We start from the raw sequence: 18,175 nt of genomic DNA on the forward strand, positions 1-18,175 counted from the left end.
ATGGACACCCCAAGCCCTTTAAAAGTAGGGCCTGTTGGTAATTCGTTTATAGAGAGGGAAACCAAGGCAGGGCAGTGACCCCGTGGCCACGCTGAGGCGGCCCAGGGCTGCTCCTGCTTCTCCAAGGGTGTGCTCTGTGGCCCGTGATGGAAGGGGGAAGGATCCAGGCAGGCCCGCCCTGCCCAGGGCAGAAGATTCTGGAGTCCTGGGCATTGCCTGTGAGTGTTCTGAGAGATAAGGGCCCCGCCCGCCCCGCCCCGGGACCAAGGTCCTCATCCCGTCCCTTGCTGCACCGGGAACTCCTGCCCCACGCAGGCCCCTGGTGACACTGGGCTTGTTCCAGGTGACGAGATTCGGCTCCACCCTCACGGGCTGCCAGTCTCCTGCCCGGTGGGTGGGCCTCTGCTGCTGCTTCAGCAGAGGGCGGCCCCCACCTCCCACACTGGCCACTGGGGACAGGGAGACCCTGGGTCTCCCCAGAGCTCATGGTGTAGCTTCCACACCGTCCTGCTCTCATGAGCCTTTCTCACAGGGTCAGAAGAGTCTGCATCTGACACAGACCCCAGCCCACATAGTCAGGGCTGGGCCAGAGGGAAGGACTTGGGACTGATGGGGAGGAAGCTTGGTGTGAGAGCGAGGTCTCTGTCCAAGGAGGGCGTGATAGCTGGGGCTTCAGTGGGTGGGTAGGAGTTTGCCAGCAGAGAGCCGGTGTAAGAGTTATTCAAGTTTATGGACCTGTGAGTGCTCCGAGTCCCAGGGTGTCTGGGTGTTAACTGCTGACTAGTGTCCTTATAAGTCAGACTGGGTGAGGCTGGGTTAGGAAGGGTTCCACAAGCCCCCTGGGTCCACTGAGGCTTGCCCCTGAGATGACAGAAACGGAAGCTTTTAGAGCTGGGCAGGCGTGAGGGTGACTTGTAACTCTCTCTGTCCTGCCTGCAGGTCTTGAGGACCGGCCCAGCTCAGGTTCCTGGGGCAGCGGCGACCAGAACAGCTCCTCCTTTGACCCCAGCCGGGTAGGACCCCCCATGAGGCCTGAGACCCTGAGTTTCCTGTCCCCAGAGTGGGGGGCAGGCGGCATGGGGAAACAGACTGAGAGAAGGGGCCAGTCTTCCAGGGGTTTGGACCAGGAGACGTGGGTTTGAGTCCTGTGTCTCCAGCTGTAATATGGGGTGGGGGGCGGATTGTGGAGCCCCAGCACCTCTCATCCCCACCCGTCTCCCCTAGACCTTCAGCGAGGGCACCCACTTCACTGAGTCGCACAGCAGCCTCTCTTCATCCACATTCCTGGGACCGGGACTGGGAGGTGAGTGCCCGGCCTGGTGCGGTCCCTCTGCCGTGCACAGATGTGCAGACGTGGGCCTTGGCGTGGTCAGTGCACGCACAGTGCCAGGCAGGTTCCCAGTGTTCACCCAGAGGGTGTCGGACAGCCAAAGCCTCTGCCCGTCCTGGGAGCAGCTGCGGGAGGTGCAGGGGACGCAGCCTGAACTCTCTGGCACTGCGCTCTGCAACTCGGCTTCCCCGCCTGAGTGTAGAGGCAGGGAGGCTGTTCCAGACGCCACTCCGTGGATTTCTTCCTCCTGCTTCCCGGGGAGGGGTCAGCAAGGCCAGCCTGTGCCCGCTGGGAAGGAGGCGTAGGAGTCCTGGAGACTCGGGAAGGCGGTCAGCGTGTGTGGTGGTCAGAGCCTGTGCCCTTCCATAGACCGTGCGCCTGCCCTCTCTCCCTGGGGGGCCCTCCTGTTAACTGAGAGAATCGTGACTCAGGCCGGGCGCGGTGGCTCACGCCTGTAATCCCAGCACTTTGGGAGACCGAGGTGAGTGGATCACCTGAGGTCAGGAGTTTGAGATCAGCCTGGACAGCATGGTGAAACCCCACCTCTACCAAAAATACAAAAATTAGCCGGGCACGGTGTTGGGCACTTGTAGTGCCAACTACTCTGGGGGCCGAGGCAGGAGAATTGTTTAAACCTGGGAGGTGGAGGCTGCAGTGAGCTGAGATCACATCATTGCACTCCAGCCTGGGTGACACAGCGAGATTCCATCTCACAAAAAAAAAAAAAAAGGAATGACAACTCAGGCCAGGTGTCTGGTCCCACCCCACCACGGAACCTGGGCAAGCACCATCCTCTTCTGCGCCTCAGTTTCCCCACTGTAGGAAAGGGACCTTCTTGGAGGGAGGCGGGTGAGGACTGGCCCAGCTCTGCAGGCCCTGCTAAATGCCAGGTGGGGGTTGGTGCCTGGTCCTGTGAATATCCCAGCCTCAGTGCAGGCTCACCCGTGCCGCAGGGGAACGAACCAACGCTTGGGAAGGGCACCTGGCCGAGGGTCTGTGGCTGGGTGGGGCTGAGCTGGGGCGCCCTCCTCCAGGGACGTGGGGCTGTGGATGGGATGGTGTCCTGTGTGCCGTCCCTCCTGCGGGTGACCCAGGGAATCCCCCGAGCTGCACATCCTCCATCTCCTGCGGGAGTGGCACGTCCTGTGTCCTGGGGTTCGGGGAGCTCGGGTAGGGGTCTTGGGGGGGGTCTTGCTGCGTGGGGGGCTAGCGAGGGGCTTGGGAGTCCCGCTGTCGTGGTCAGCCTCCTGCCCCAGTGCCTCCGCTGTGGAATTTGTGATTTCGTCCCTCAGTCATCTTGGGATGCGGGATCCGTCCCTGTCTCTGGAAGCCGACAGTTTGAGACAGGGTTTCTTTGTGGTTTCCGTGGTGCAGTGGGGGCATGTGCTGCTCAGAAGCCGGGAGCTGTGGAGCGCTGGACCTGTTGCAGGGCCTGGGTGCGCACCGTGTACCCCTCAGCATTGTTGGCCAGGGGGGAAACTGAGGCCCGAAGGACTTTGGGGGACCCAGCCTTTTCTCTGGACCTTGAGGGGCAGCCCCTGGTTGGGCCCCACAGCGGGGCAGGGGTGGTCCTGTCTCATTTTGCCCGGCCTAGGACTTGGCACACAGTAGAGTTGGTCGGTATCCTGAGTAGGAAGCGGATAGTGTGAAGATGGGAGCAAGTGTGCTTGAGGGCCCACCACCTGCCACAGGCGATTTCCGCCCATTCCCCACACGGGGTAGGTGAGGCCTGGCCCTGGCCCCCCCGCCCTGGGTGACCCCTGCACCCGGAAGGGCCGGTTCCCCACTGGCTGTTCCTTCTTCCCGGCCTGTTCCTCATGTCCCCAATGGCCCCAGGGTGGGCAGGGCTGACGCGGGCACTTCCCATGGCCCAGCCAGCAGTGTCCCGACCCCAGCTGTGTCCCCCCTGCCTCCCCCACGGGTGGGGCCTGAGCCATAGCCAAGCAGCTTGGAGAGGACAGGTGGCAGTCCCAGGGAGGCATGCGGGGGCATAACCTCAGGCTCCTCTGGCCTCAGTTTTCTCACCCGAGTTGTTAAGCAAGCAACTCCTGTAGCCGGGTGCGGCCTGTGGGGTGGGTCGTGGCTGTCGTTTTCCCCATGTCCCCAGGGTCACCAAGATGAGGAAGTGGGAGGCAAAAAACAGCAGCATTTGTTCCAGGAGTTGGGATATCATTGAAATTTTAAAAATCAAAATTTGGGGAACTTTTTCCTGGTTTGAGAATAATGTACATTAGTCAATCGCGCTTTTCAGCCCCTCACAGCAGCCTCAGTCACATTCTGTGCCCAGTGTCAGCCAGAAGGGGATTTAAGTGACTCAGGTGCTGAGTAATCTGGTGCCTACTTCAGGCGGGGCTGGATCCAGGCGTCTCTGCAGCAGCCCCAGGCCCTCCACACTGGCTGCTCACCCAGGCAGGCTGTCCCCTCTGTAGCCCAGGCCCTCCATGCTGGGGGCTCACCCTGGCCAGCTGTTCCCCTCTGTAGCCCCCCAGGCCTTCCATGCTGGGGGCTCACCCTGGCCAGCTGTCCTCCCTCTGTAGCCCCAAGGCCTCACCTGCCCTTTGTCACTGAGCACCCCAGGGAGGTGCTTACTGGCGGAGCGCAGGTCACATGCTCATTTGTGAACGAACCCTGGTCTGAAGGCTGCATGCTGCGCACTTTGGGGGAGCCTGTGCCAGGGGAACCCAGGGGCCCGTGCACTGAACCTGATGCTATGTGCACAGGCCCCGGGGCTCCCTGCCAGGGCCCCCAGGCCTGTCCCCTGGGACAGACAAATGCCTCTGAGCCCAGCAACCCAGGGCATCAGCCCCTCAACGCTAGAACAGAGGAAACAGGCTCAGGAAGGGCAGGGTCTTGGCCAGCAGAAAGCATGGCCCCGGCGAGCTCTGCTGTCCCCTTCCCACCGCACCCCCTATGCAGGGCTTGTGTGGGCTGCAAACACTCAGTGTCGACGCTGAAATCATCGGGGACCCCAAACCCGTCACTGGTGGGCAGGAGACAGGCATATTGAGGTCAGGCTCTGTGGGAGACAGGCACACCGAGGGCAGAGCTCTGTGGGAGACGGGCACACTGGGGTCAGGGCTCCCTGAAACGGGCACACTGGGGTCAGGCTCTGCCAGCGTCCTGCCGCGGTGCGCTCAGTCGTGTGCACTTACCGAGAGCCTATGTATGCGGGCACATGTCAGGCATTGGGGGGCCCTCAGGATGCTCCTTGGAGTCACCTCCCACTAACCTTCCTTCTCCCCTTGCAGGCAAGAGCGGCGAGCGGGGTGCCTATGCCTCCTTTGGGAGAGACGCAGGCGTGGGCGGCCTGACTCAGGTGAGGGCTCAGGCCAGCCTGGGGTGTGTTTTAATTGTAAACAGATGTGTCTCCCACCCTCCCCGGTCTGCAGAGGCTCGCCTGGCTCAGCCAGGTTCTGTTTGCTTCCTGATAGCAGCGAAACCAGGCTGGGCCTGGGCCTGGGCCGCGGTGGGCTGGGTGGGTGTGGACTGGGAGGAGTGGGGAGGCAGATGAGGACCAGGGAGGCCAAGGCCTGCGGGGACTGCCATGCTCAGCTGGAGGGGCTCCATGGCCCGCCCACCTGAGTGGTAGGTAGGAAAACGGAGGCCACGCAACAGGCCTTTGCAGGTGTGGACCCCCTGGGGAGCCCTTACAGCAGGTCCCTGTGCGGCCGAAATTCTCACCCACGCTGGCCCTGGTTGTGAGGCTGGGGGTGGGGATGTTGGGGGCTGTGACCAGCCACAGGGGTCCCGTGCAGCCTCCAGTCCTGGGCACCCCCAGGGTTCCTCCCTCATCCCAGGACTTCATCTCTGTCCCTGCCCTCAGCTCCTGGCCCTCGGTGGGGCTCGGCCTTGTCACAGGTGGGGCCATCTGTGTGCTCTCTGTGCCCCAGCCAGAACAGCAGCAGCCACCGTGATGGAGGGCCAGCCGGGTACCAGGCTCTGTGCCAGGGGTACACTCGCGTTGCCCCAGTCAGTCCCCACGAGGGGCCCCGGCCTACGTGCCCGTTTTACAGACGGGAATACACAGGTCCGGGGCTCCGCATCCGAGAAGCAGAACTAGGTCTCGGGCCCTCCTCTCTGGCGTTCCCTGGTGACTCATCGAGCCCCGCAGTAGCCACACAGGGTGTGGGCTCGGGACAGGCTGGGCCTCGGGAGAAGGCCCTGTCCTGGGCGCTGGGCCACCCCATGGGGCCACTGGATGATGATAGAGCAGATGAAATGCAGGAGTCGGTTCGGGACCCGGCTCAGGGTGGCCCTGGCTCCCCAGGAAGAAAGCCCGTTTCACACTAACACGTACGGAATCCAACTGAGGGTTTTACAAAACAAAACCAAAAAGATAGGAAGCAGCCGGGTGCACAGACGCTGAGCCACACCGCTTTGTACTTTCGCGCCTCAGGATCCAGGGAGCAGCCCGTTGGGTTAGCCGCACTGGTGTCTGTTTCTCAGTCTTTCGTTCTTTGTGAAAACAGCAGTGTGGGTTGCGGTCAGTCTTAAGTCGGAGAAACACGGCAGGTGTCAGACAAACTCCGTGAGCAGGCAGAAGGGGCATCCCCCACCGCGGGGCGGGTCCAAGCGGCTTCAGCCTTTGCAGTTTTTTCTTGAATGGAACGGTCTGGGGTCTGGATGCCAGCCCGGTGCTTCCTGACCACCCGCTCCCCACCAGGCTGGCTTCCTGTCGGGCGAGCTGGCCCTCAGCAGCCCCGGGCCCCTGTCTCCTTCGGGCATGAAGGGGACCTCCCAGTACTACCCTTCCTACTCCGGCAGCTCCCGGCGGAGAGCGGCAGACGGCAGCCTGGGTGAGTGGGGTCTGGCCAGGGCATCGGGGGCTTCGGGGAGGGGGCCTGTAAAGGGAGGTGGGGGTCCCCCGTTAACTGAGGGCACCAGACGGAGCACACCCTGCACCTTCCAGGTTCTGGCTGGATGCCAGGCGCTTGGGCCATGGGAGGGATGGACGGTGATGGGGGACGAGGCCGGGGCAGGCGGGACTCGTTGCTCCCGGTGGCCCTGGCCCATGAGGCCGCCACAAACCGTTGTGGCAAAACCTGCAACTACTTTTGCACGGGGCTAATAGATTGTTCCTGTGACAAGTCCAGGGAGAGGTTCCTACGAGCCTCTGGTCCCGAGGTTCCTGTGGCTGATGGGTGCGGGCTCTGTGCATGTGGTTTCTGTGTAAGACGCCTCACGAGGTACATCGTGGTTCCTCCACACTGAGCCCTGCTGCTCACGCCTGAGCAGAACGTGCACACCTAGGCATCCCCTGCAAGGCACATCACAGCCTTCTGGGCTCAGGAGCACCGGATGGCACCTCGAACTACCCGGCGCCCATTCCACGCAGCACACTCGCCAGGCATGGTGGCGCTCACCTGGGTCCACGCAGTGCACTTGCCAGGCGTGGTGGCACTCACTTGGGGTCCCAGGTACTCTCGAGGCCGAGACAGGAGGATCACTTGAGGCCAAAAGTTGGAAACCATTCTGGGCAACGTAGGGAGATCCCATGTTTGCAAAAAATTTTAAAAATTAGCTAAGCGTGGTGGCACACGCTTGTGGTCCCAGCTACTCAGGAGGCTGAGGCAGGAGGATGGTTTGACTCTGGGAGTTCGAGGCTGCAGTGAGCTGCGATCGCACCATTGCACTCCAGCCTGAGCAACAGCGCAACACCCTGCCTGAAAACAATAAGCGTGAAATCACCCACAAAAAGCACAAAAATGTAAAAGATTGTGGCTCTGAATCCACCAAGGACAGGAGCCCCGTGATGCAGGAGGAGGCCTTTGTTCCGCTTCGGCTGGGCACGTGCGCCTGGGCCACTCGACCTTTTCCCGCTCTGTGCACGTCCACGAGTGATCAGGAAGGCTCCTGAGTGCTGATTTCCAGGTTACGGATTTTGTCCCATAGGCGAGTTTGCAAACAGCAGCCCCGAGTGGTGAGGCCTGACTGCGTGTGATAGTCGGGGCCATCTTAGAAGGAGGGTGGGGCCACGGGGCTTCTCATCAGAGCCTTGGCTCAGGACCCATCAACTCCTCGTTTTCCGAACTGTACATCGCAGGGGAAAACCGTCATGGTTCTTTTACATTTTTGGAGCCATGTAGATAGACCCGAGGTTTTTTGTTGTTGTGTTTTTGAGACGGAGTCTCGCTCTGTCGCCCCGGCTGGAGTGCAGTGGCATGATCTTGGCTCACTGCAATCTCAGCCTCCCGGGTTCAAGTGATTCTCCTGCCTCAGCCTCCCTAGTAGCTGGAATTATAGGCGCCCGCCACCACACCCGGCCACTTTTTGTATTTTTAGTAGAGCTGGGGTTTCACTGTGTTGGCCAGGCTGGTTTCCATCTCTTGACCTCATGATCTGCCTGCCTTGGCCTCCCAAAGTCCTGGGATTACAGGTGTGAGGCACTGTGTCCGGCTGACCTGAGGTTTTTTATTTATGAAACGGGAATTCTGAGGGTCTGTCCTCCAGGGTGCAGGGCAGGGGCTGTTCTCATGGCCGGTGGCCGGTTCTCACCCCTTTCGCTCCTAACAGACACGCAGCCCAAGAAGGTCCGGAAGGTCCCGCCGGGTCTCCCATCCTCGGTGAGTCGCACGAGGGAGAAGGGACCCCACAGTTCGTCAGTGGCAGCGCCAGACCCTGTGTCCTGGCGAAGCTTGGGAACACACGTGGGGGGTGGGCCATGAGTGAACACGCCCCCCGCAGTTTCTGAGCCAAGATCTGCCCCAAGGCCCTAGCTCTGACGGGAGGCTGCTTCCAAGGGAAGGCAGGGAGCTTCTTCCCTAGGTCCAGCCTCTGTCTTTCAAGAGAAAGGTGGTTCTGGTGTCTGAGGCCCCTTTAGAAAGGGCACAATTGGGCCGGGTGCGGTGACTCACGCCTGTCATACCAGCATTTTAGGAGGCCAAGGCGGGCGGACCAGCTGAGGTCAGGAGTTCGAGACCAGCCTGGCCAACATGGTGAAACCCCCGTCTTTACTAAAAATACACAAATTAGCTGGGCGCGGTGGCTGACGCCTGTAATCCCAGCTACTTGGGACGCTGAGGCAGAAGAATTGTTGGATCCCAGGAGGTGGAGGTTGCAGTGAGCCAAGATCGTGCCACTGCACTCCAGCCTGAGCAACAGAGTGAGACACCCTCTCAGAAACAAGGGGGAGGGCGTGCACAGTTGGGGCTCCCTGTTATGTCCTCGGGGGTTCAGGCTGTCCCACATCCCTGCCTCCCTGCCAGGCCCCACAGATGGGCCAGGCTGCTGTGCCACACTCCTGCGATCTCATCTCACTGGAGGGGGCGGCAATTTGCTGATTCCCCAGCTCAGTAGCCACCAACCACCCTCTGCCCAGCCCTCGTGCTGGCCCCAAGAGCCCTGGGCATACGTCTCTTCTCCCCTCAGGCTGACCAGCTCCCTACAGGCCCGGGTTTAGGGTTAGAGTCAGGCTGGTTTCCCAGGCCAAAGGCGTGGTCAGGCTCTGCTCCCAACAGTACCTCTCCCCTCCTTCCCTGGGACACACTTTTTCTGCCCTGAAACCGCCCCCCAGTGTCTTACAACATCAGGCCCACCCAGCACACTTTCTGCTACAGCACAGGGGCAAACGTTACCAACTGGTTCCAGCCCCACCGTCCAGGCAGTGCCAGCCAGAGTTGGCACTAATCACAGACCCCTCTTCCTGTTACTTTAGCCAAAGATGAATGTTGCTCTGGGGCCAGGGGAAGCTCGGTGCTGGAGGATTGATTCCAGCTGGGGAACAAGGGAGAAGAATGGGATGGGGGTGTTGGAGCTGGGGTTTTGATGGATCAATAGGAGTTTTTTGGATTAAGGAGGAAAAAGGCTTAGTAGGCAGAGCCAGATCCAAGTCCTCAGGTACAAAGGTCAGAAGTTCAGGGAGGCAGGAGGTAGGGGCTGGAAAAGGAGCAGGAGAGAGAGATGAGGACACCATAAGAACCTCAGACTGGGCCAAGGGGCTGGTAGTTACCCAAAGATGGGGGGGGGGCTTTACAGGGAAGGGAAACAGGGTGGTAGATGTGCTACCAGGAGAGGGGACAGGAGGCCAGGCTCAGTGAGGCCTGCAAGGTGTATGGGCTGATTGACCCAGTGCGGCCCCTCCGTCCTGACTGTGCACCCCCCACCCCCCACCCGCCCACAGGTGTACCCGCCCAGCTCAGGTGAGGACTACGGCAGGGATGCTGCCACCTACCCGTCCGCCAAGACCCCCAGCAGCGCCTATCCCGCCCCCTTCTACATGGCAGGTACACGGCGGCGGGGGGCTCGCCAGGGACGGTGGGGCAGGGCCAGGGTTCCCCACCTGGCCCCCGCCTTACCAGTCCCCCTCCACAGATGGCAGCCTGCACCCCTCAGCCGAGCTCTGGAGTACCCCGGGCCAGGCGGGCTTCGGGCCCATGCTGGGTGGGGGCTCATCCCCCCTGCCCCTCCCACCCGGCAGCGGCCCCGTGGTCAGCAGTGGAAGCAGCAGCACGTTTGCTGGCCTGCACCAGCACGAGCGCATGGTAGGGCCCGGGGCGGGGGACGGGGTAGGTGGAGGGTGGCAGTGCCTCATCTCATCCACCCTCCTCCTGTCCGGCCCCCAGGGCTACCAGCTGCATGGAGCAGAGGTGAACGGTGGGCTCCCGGCTGCATCCTCCTTCTCCTCGGCCCCTGGAGCCACGTACGGTGGCGTCTCCAGCCACACGCCGCCTGTCAGCGGGGCCGACAGCCTCCTGGGTATGGCCATTCCCTGGGATGCGGCCTCTCCGAGGGGACACTGAGCTCCAGGCAGGGCCTGGGTGGGCTCAGTGTGGGGTGGCGAGGAGTCCACGGGGGGGGGGCCGCAGGCACGTTTGCTGACCCTGAGAGCGAGCTGTCGTCAGCTCACATTGTCCGCTGTCGGTAGGGTCTGCCGCGTGCATTGGGCTTGGGATGTCTGGAAACAGCTCTTTGAGGAATGGCTTTCCCACCTTACAGCTGGGAAACAGGCTTGGAGAGGGACTCCCTCACCCAGGGTCCCCTGCCAGTAGTCTGTCCCCAGTGTGTCAACCCCTGCGGAGGCCAGTTTTGGGGGGATCAGACAGAAACCGGACCCGAGTCAGGCTGCTCTCCCCAGCGCAGTGGTGTCTGTGCGGGACGGCGGAATGCGGGAGAGCTTGCCCGTCGGTGGCGGCACCCAGGCTGGGCTGCATGGGCCTCACCTCTCTCCACCCACAGGCTCCCGAGGGACCACAGCCGGCAGCTCCGGGGATGCCCTCGGGAAAGCACTGGCCTCGGTGAGGCGTGGGGCATGGGGGGTGGCCAGGCAAGTGACCCGAGAGGCGGGCCCCTGATCTCCCATCTCTCGTCTCTCCTGGTCCTACTCGCAGATCTACTCCCCGGATCACTCAAGCAATAACTTCTCGTCCAGCCCTTCCACCCCCGTGGGCTCCCCTCAGGGCCTGGCAGGTCTGTGTGGGTTTTGGGAGGCAGGGGAGGCTGGTTCTGGTGCCTGCTCCTTGCTGAGATGGGCAGGCAGGTGGGAGGGAGCAGCTCACCCCCAGGGGCTTGTGGCATCTCTGGTCGGGAACTGACAGTGGAAGGGAATCCCTTGTGGGCTTGTGTTCCGCAGGGCAATCCAGAACGGCCGCCTGGTAGAGGCAGTCTCCAAGCCAGCCCTCCAAAGCTATGGCACATAACCAGTCAGTGAGGGAGGGCTGGGAGGTGGCGCCCGGGTTAGGTCACAGCACAGGCAAAGCCAGGAGGCAGAACCTGGCAGTTCACGCTGCATGAACATGAGGGGACACTGGCGTGCCCAGCAGCTCCCAGATCCGATGGGGCCAGCGGCACCAGGGCTGTGGCCTGGACTCTAGAACGTGTGCATGTTGCTATTTGCTCACCCACCGGGTATTTATTAGATACTGGCTGTTTACCCTTTGTGGGGCTCTGGCCCGGGGGGCAGACCTTCTTATCCCTGTGAGGATGTGCCTGCTTATTGGCGGCGGGGTGCAGGTGCAGGCAGAGCGGGAGTGAGAGCTGGAGGTTTCCAGAAGGTCTGGGTGGTTAAAAACACCTGTGAGTCCTCACCTCTGCCCCATGGGAAGTGCCAGGAGTCCTTACTTCACCTCGGCCTGTCTAGTCCCACCTGGAACTTGCCACTTCCCTGCCTGCTGCTGAAGCCCAGAGTGGGTCAGCCAGAGTGGGGCAGCATGGGGAGGAGCCCCCTACTGTGTGCTGCTGAGCCGCTTCACCCCCTGGGGTGGGGGGTTGGACTTTGTAGATGGGGAAACAGGCTCAGATGGGAATGGCAGTATCCACTGGGCACCCAGCATCCCTGCCTGGTGGGCTGAGAGCTGCTTTGTGTCGGTGTGGGGTGCCCCGGAATGGACGTCGTGGGCATCACTGGAGGCTGGACAGGAGGTTCATGAATCCCTCCCCGCAGGCATCAGGCTGTGCTCACACCCTGCCCCTTGCACCCCATTCACGTGCCCCACCCCCTTCCAGGGACGTCGCAGTGGCCTCGCGCGGGAGCCCCCGGTGCCTTATCGCCCAGCTACGACGGGGGTCTCCATGGCCTGGTGAGCGCCCACCCCGCCCCACCCCACCCCGCCCCACCTTTCCCTGGCAGAATTTGCAGGACAGATGCCCCTTGAGAAGGAGAAACCTTTTAGTTAATTTCTCGTAAATAAGCCCCAAGCTGTTATTGAGGCCTTGTGGCCACCAGGGCACACACGTTTTGAGCTGGTCCAAAACACAGCTTCTTGGGGAAGGGGAAAACAGGACCACCGGCCACCTGCATGCGGAAGGGACACGAATGGGGTCCTGTGGGGTCCCGCGGCCTGGGCCCCTCACCACCCATCCCCCACCCTGCAGCAGAGTAAGATAGAAGACCACCTGGACGAGGCCATCCACGTGCTCCGCAGCCACGCCGTGGGCACAGCCGGCGACATGCACACGCTGCTACCTGGCCACGGGGCGCTGGCCTCGGGTTTCGCCAGCCCCATGTCGCTGGGCGGGCGGCATGCAGGCCTGGTGAGTGCCGGGCGAGGGTGGGGCTGGGCAGTGGGCAGGGACCCGGCTCCCCCTGACGCGCCCCTCTCCCACGCCTGCAGGTTGGAGGCGGACACCCCGAGGATGGCCTTGCAGGCAGCACCAGCCTCATGCACAACCACGCAGCCCTCCCCAGCCAGCCAGGCGCCCTCCCCGACCTCTCTCGGCCTCCCGACTCCTACAGTGGTAAGCCCTTGAGCTTGGGACTGTCCCATCTCTGGTTCCAGTTGGGGAAACTGAGGCACTCCCATGGTGGGAGTCAGGGTGGGAACCCAGGGCAGGTGTGCGGTCACCGTGGGGGTACCTGGTGACACAGGCGCCCCAGTCAGCAATTTCAGGAGGGTGGGCGAGACCAGCGGGGCCAGCGTTGGCCCTGGGTGTGTGAGGTGGACAGCTCTGGGCTCCCTCTTCATCCACCTGCTCCCACATGCCATGTGCCTGCCAGTGTTTGGCACTGGGGAAGGGGGGGCAAGGGGTGCAGCAGGATGACCCTGCCTCGGGGGAGACAGACTAGGAGCTCGCTGTACAGCACAGGTGCCAGGGAGGATGAACGAAGTGGCCGGAGTGGGTTGGGGGTTTTGTATGGCTTTGAAGATGGTGGCCCTGGAGGCAACAAGGTGATGTCTGGGCAGCGTCTGAGAGGAGGTGAGAGTAGGCAAGTAACTGGAGGAGGAGGGTTTCAGGCAGAGGTCCTGGCGATAGACCACACCCGGGAGGAACAGCCAGGAGACCCATGGGGTTAGAGCGGGGAGAGGAGGGGGAGAGAGGGAAGGGGGGAGGGCAGGGAGAGGAGGGCAGGTCAGGTCATGCAGGGCCCTACGGGCTGCAGGGAGGACTTGGGATTTCACCGTGAGAGAGGTGGCAGCATGGAGAGCTGCGGGCCGAGGAGGGATGGGACCTGACCCAGGTGCTCACAGACACCCTCTGGTGGCTGCTTGGAGGACAGACCATGAGTGGCACCCAGAGACCAGGGCAGAGGCCATAGGGCTGGTCCAGGAGCCTTGGAGGGGTGAGCAGCGGCGGGTGGTCCCTGCATCTCCGGAAGGCGGGGCCCACAGGATTTGTGACGGACCGGACTTGAGGGAGAGAAAGTAGGGTGGCTCTGGGATTTCTGGCCCGAGCTGTGGGTGACACTGGGGCTGGGAACCCCGTATAAGGAAGGGGACAAAGGAACGGGTTGGGGACAAATCTGGGTCTGAGGATTGTTGAGCGTCTCAGACACCCATGAGAGGCCCAGGAGAAGGCGGGGTCATTGTGGGTCCTGTCCTGGCCCCGTCCCCTCCACCACACCCGGAATTCTGCCTGTCTTCCAGTCAGCCTTTCCAAGTACCTTGATTTTATCACCCCTAGGCCAGAGCATCTCACCCCAGCAGCTCTGCCCCCAGGGGACACTGAGTGATGCCTGGGGACATCTGCAGTTGTCAGAGCTGAGGGGGGCTCCTGGCATGGAGCGGGTGGGGACCAGGGATGCTGCTTACCACCCTGCAGTGCCCGGGATGACCCCGTCCCAGAGAAGGGTCCGGACCCACAGGTCAGCCGTGCCCCGGGACGACCCCGTCCCAGAGAAGGGTCTGGACCCACAGGTCAGCAGTGCCCCGGGATGACCCCATCCCAGAGAAGGGTCCGGACCCACAGGTCGGCAGTGCCCCGGGATGACCCCATCCCAGAGAAGGGTCCGGACCCACAGGTCGGCAGTTTCCAGGGGTGGCCCAAGCTTAGTCTTTTGCCTGCAGGTTCCCCTCTGGTTCCTTCCTGTCCTTCACTTCGTGTATTGAGACCTGGGCTGGTCCTGGTGGCTGGTGTTGGCCAGTTGCACCAGAGTTCACCGTGTAGGGGTTGGGCGCATTTCTGAGGTTCCCCCTCAGGGTATGGGGGTCTCGGGGGATGGGAGCTGGTTTGCTCCGTGTGCACCCTGACTCTGATTCCTGGACTCCCTGATCCCGGGTTTTGGGGGTGGCCCAGGTCCTGCTGAACGCAGAGTGTCCGCATTCGTTTGGGGTAGCTGTGTGCCCTTAAGCCACATTGTTTTGCTTTTATTGTTTTTGAGCTTCATGAACACAGCGTCCCACTAGCATGTTCTTTACACCCCAAACATGGTTTGCTGGCTCATGTTGTGTATGGGGTATGTGTGTGGTGCAAGTGGCTGGGGTCCCATTTTGAGTGCACCGTTGGCCCTGGCCCGGGCATGGGGCACTAGGCCATCCCAACATCATGCTTTCCTGCCAACCTGCTCATCAAGGGGGTGATACACCTGTCGTCAGTTCAGAGGAAAGGCTGATGAACTATTTTCCAAAGCAGCCAACTTGCCCTCCCACAGACAAAATTTTGAATGTGCAGGTCTCTCAACTTTGCTAGCTGACTGGGTATGAAGGGGTAGCGCATCGCAGCCCTAATTTGCATTTCCTTAATGTCTTGATGTATGAAGCGGACTTCCATGTGTTTATGGGCATGTGGTTTCGTTGTCTATGAGATGCCTGTTTGAATACCTCGCTTATTTTTCTACTGAGCTCCTTCCTTTCTGTCCTTTCCCCTTGATTTGTCAGAGTTTTTATATGTGCGGGAGATCACCTCCTTGTTGGCTGCATCTGTGGCGGGTGTCTTCTATTCTTTGGCAAATGCTTTTTTTTGCCTGGTATCTTTGCTGATCAGGAACTCTCAACTTTGATAAAAGTTAAGCGTATTGATTTTTGTTTTTTCTTTTTTTTTTTGTTATGAAACAGGGTCTCATCCTATCACACAGACAGAGTGCAGGGGCGTGATCACAGCTCACTGTAGCCATGGCCGCTTGGCCTCAAGTGATCCTCCCACCTCAGCCTCCCAAAGTCTGGGATTACAGACATGAGCGAGCCAGTGTGACCAGCCTATTGTGTTCTTTTAAAAGCAGCTCTTGGAGCACTTGCTTGGACAGCTCTTGGACTAAAATGAGAATGACAGATATTAGCATAGCATCTGCAAAAGATGACATGGAAATTCCTGAAGTGTTGCAGATTTTTTTTTTTTTTTTTTTTTTTGAGATGGAGTCTCGCTCTGTCACCCAGGCTGGAGTGCAGTGGTGCAATCTTGGCTCACTGCAACCTCCGCCTCCTGGGTTCAAGTGATTCTCCTGTCTCAACCTCCCAAGTACCTGGGATTACAGGTACCCGCCACCACACCCGGCTAATTTTTTGTATTTTTAGGAGAGACTGGGTTTCACCATGTTAGCTAGGATGTTCTTGATCTCCTGACCTTGTGATCCACCCACCTCGGCCTCCCAAAGCACTGGGATTACAGGTGTGAGCCACCATGCCTGGCTGAAGTGTTGCATATGTTTAAATCAATGATTGAAACAATTTCCTTCCCCAAAAAACAATAGCATTCTTTTAGCATCTTAGGAGATTCCTGCCCCTGAGTTGCTGCAGAATTTCTGCACACTGTTCCAAAGGTGGTAAAACTCTTTCCTTTTCACCTTCTGGTCCTTAATCTGTTTGGCATCGGTAGCTACACATGGTGTGAGGTAGGGATCCAGTTCTGGTTGTTGGTTTTTTGTTTTTATTTTTGGCAAATACCTGGTTTTTCCAGGAAAGCCCAAGCCCCTCACCACAGGAGCACAGAGAGATATGTCAGTTGGCCCTGGAGGCCGATGCAGGCCCCTGACCCCAGGCCTGTTGCAGGGCTAGGGCGAGCAGGTGCCACGGCGGCCGCCGGCGAGATCAAGCGGGAGGAGAAGGAGGATGAGGAGAACACGTCGGCGGCTGACCACTCGGAAGAGGAGAAGAAGGAGCTGAAGGCCCCCCGGGCCCGGACCAGGTGCCAGCCCCCACCTCGGCTCTCCCCACCCCCACCCCATCAGGAAGCACATGTGCACAGACCACACACACACTGCACCCACACCGGGAGGCCGTCGGCGGGCCCCACGCCCGTCCCCCAACCTCACTGTCTCCCTCTGGCCCCCTCCTGGCGCCCTCCCCCATAGCCCAGACGAGGACGAGGACGACCTTCTCCCCCCAGAGCAGAAGGCCGAGCGGGAGAAGGAGCGCCGGGTGGCCAATAACGCCCGGGAGCGGCTGCGGGTCCGTGACATCAACGAGGCCTTTAAGGAGCTGGGGCGCATGTGCCAGCTGCACCTCAACAGCGAGAAGCCCCAGACCAAACTGCTCATCCTGCACCAGGCCGTCTCGGTCATCCTGAACTTGGAGCAGCAAGTGCGAGGTCAGTGGGGGCGCGGGCCACCAGCGTCCCCGCAGCGCCACCCTCCCTCGTGTTCCTGCCCTTGCTCTCCTTCCCTGCCCGCCTTCCTGGAGCCAGCCCTCCCTCTGCAGCAGTTGCCTCCTTGCAGTGACTGTGCCCTTCACCTCCCTGACTGCACCGCCATGACTGTCCCCTCCTGACTGCTGGCCCTTCTCCGTGTCTGCCTCAGCATCTGCTCCACTGTGGGAGGACTGGACTCTTTCTAGACCCTTAGCCCTGCAGGCCTGGGCTCTGTGGCTCAGAACTGCATCTCCCGGCTCCAAGGGCTCCCACCCGCCCCCATCCTTCTTTCGTGGGAAGCCCAGAACCCAGCTCAGAGGCCAGTGTCCCTCGAGCCCAGAGACAGGAGCTGGTGTGCAAACCACCCTGGCTCCTTCCCCTCGAGCAGATGCCACGCAAGGCCACGTGAGCCCGTCCCCTGCCTCTGACTCAGTTTCCCAATCTGAAGGTGGGTGTTAATCACCCCATTTCCCAGAGCCAGGGGGATGAAAGATACAGACAGACCCTGCCCCCACCCCCGGATGTGAGCTGACTCCTTCCCCACTGCTGGTGACTGCTTCCTTAACTCCTTCCTCTCCTCGCCTGTACCCCGTTAACCCTTTCTCTCCTGCAGCACTGTTGCTGGGACCGGAGCCAGAGCCCCGGCCCGGCCCTCCCACTGTCCCCTCAGCTCTAAGGTTTCTGAGTCTCCGCAGCCGTGTGTGGCACGCCTCGCGCCCCCAAGCCCGCCTCTCTGCTGTCTGCCTTCCGCTCTCCCCTCCATCCCGCCCATCCATCCCTTTGCTTCCCGTGGCAGCCCCTCCTCACCTCGCACTTGCTGCCCGAGCACCGGGAGCGGCTGGGCTGCGGCCTCAGGGCGTTTCCTCCCCCAAAGCCCCCATCAGGGCTTGCGGGAAGAAACCAGACGCGGGAGCACGCAGCCCTGGTCCTGTCAGTTTGGTCTGTGCGCTTGTCCTGGGCTCCAGGGGCCGCCCCGCCACCTGGAGGGATCCCTCAGGCCCCAAAGGCAGAGTGGGCAGGCAGGTGGGTGAGGCAGCCCCCTAGAGCCTAAGACAGGGCACCAGGCATGCTGGGCACTGGGCCAGGCCTTTGCCCATTTCATCTTCACCACAACCCGCAGCAGTGGGTGCCTTGATGGGGACTGGCATCCCTTCTACTGAGCAGGAAGCCGGGGAACAGAGCCAGAGAACAGAGCTAGGTCCCCCGTGCAGGGCCACGCAGCATGGAGGCCTGGGCCGGGACCTGTGCCCCCACGGCGGCAGCAGCAGTGCCCGCTCGCCGGCTGCATGCTGCTCAGCGGGAGGGGGGGCTCAGCCTTGGGCCTGGCACAGAACAGGTGCTTGGAACCTCAGAACTGCCACTGCGACCATTCACAGAGGCAGTGACAGCAGGGTTCCCGGAGGCCCCGGGAGCCAGTGTTCCCAGCCAGGGTCAGGTGCTACAGGGAGGCCTCATCTTGGGGCAGCTGGAGTTCACTGTAGGGGGTGGGTGCATTTCTGAGGCTCCCCACAGAAGCCTGTGGGGGTGTGGGGGTCTTGGGGGATGGGAGCTGGTGTGCTCCATATGAGCCCTGACCCTGAGTCCTGGACTCCCTAGTCGCGGGTTTTTGGAGTGGCCCAGGCCTTTGCCTGG

The 18,175-nt window shown here is 61.3% G+C and overlaps 1 protein-coding gene across 12 annotated transcripts in view; it reads left to right on the forward strand.

Moving 5' to 3' along the window:
* The window catches only part of TCF3 (transcription factor 3), a 46,477-nt gene that overhangs the window by 24,347 nt on the left and 3,955 nt on the right, over positions 1-18,175 (forward strand). For 4 of the 12 annotated variants that reach the window (XR_004433962.1, XR_004433963.1, XM_033197581.1 and 1 more), the window contains 15 exons: positions 940-1,013; positions 1,225-1,303; positions 4,579-4,646; positions 5,994-6,126; positions 7,844-7,893; positions 9,450-9,552; positions 9,641-9,810; positions 9,892-10,024; positions 10,505-10,563; positions 10,657-10,735; positions 11,771-11,844; positions 12,140-12,298; positions 12,379-12,502; positions 15,967-16,102; positions 16,269-16,504. Coding sequence is in view for 7 of the 12 variants with exons in the window: in XM_033197581.1 (XP_033053472.1) it covers positions 940-1,013; positions 1,225-1,303; positions 4,579-4,646; positions 5,994-6,126; positions 7,844-7,893; positions 9,450-9,552; positions 9,641-9,810; positions 9,892-10,024; positions 10,505-10,563; positions 10,657-10,735; positions 11,771-11,844; positions 12,140-12,298; positions 12,379-12,502; positions 15,967-16,102; positions 16,269-16,504 (1,677 nt within the window). In the remaining 5 variants the exon portion in view is untranslated. Of the gene's footprint in view, positions 1-939; positions 1,014-1,224; positions 1,304-2,577; positions 3,049-4,578; positions 4,647-5,993; positions 6,127-7,843; positions 7,894-9,449; positions 9,553-9,640; positions 9,811-9,891; positions 10,025-10,504; positions 10,564-10,656; positions 10,736-11,770; positions 11,845-12,139; positions 12,299-12,378; positions 12,503-15,966; positions 16,505-18,175 lie in introns of those variants that run through there. The other 8 variants (XR_004433964.1, XR_004433965.1, XM_033197584.1 and 5 more) reach the window with 6 other exon arrangements.

This window comes from Trachypithecus francoisi, unplaced genomic scaffold, assembly GCF_009764315.1.
Source record: "Trachypithecus francoisi isolate TF-2019V2 unplaced genomic scaffold, Tfra_2.0 Lachesis_group5, whole genome shotgun sequence".
NCBI classification, from domain to species: domain Eukaryota; kingdom Metazoa; phylum Chordata; class Mammalia; order Primates; family Cercopithecidae; genus Trachypithecus; species Trachypithecus francoisi.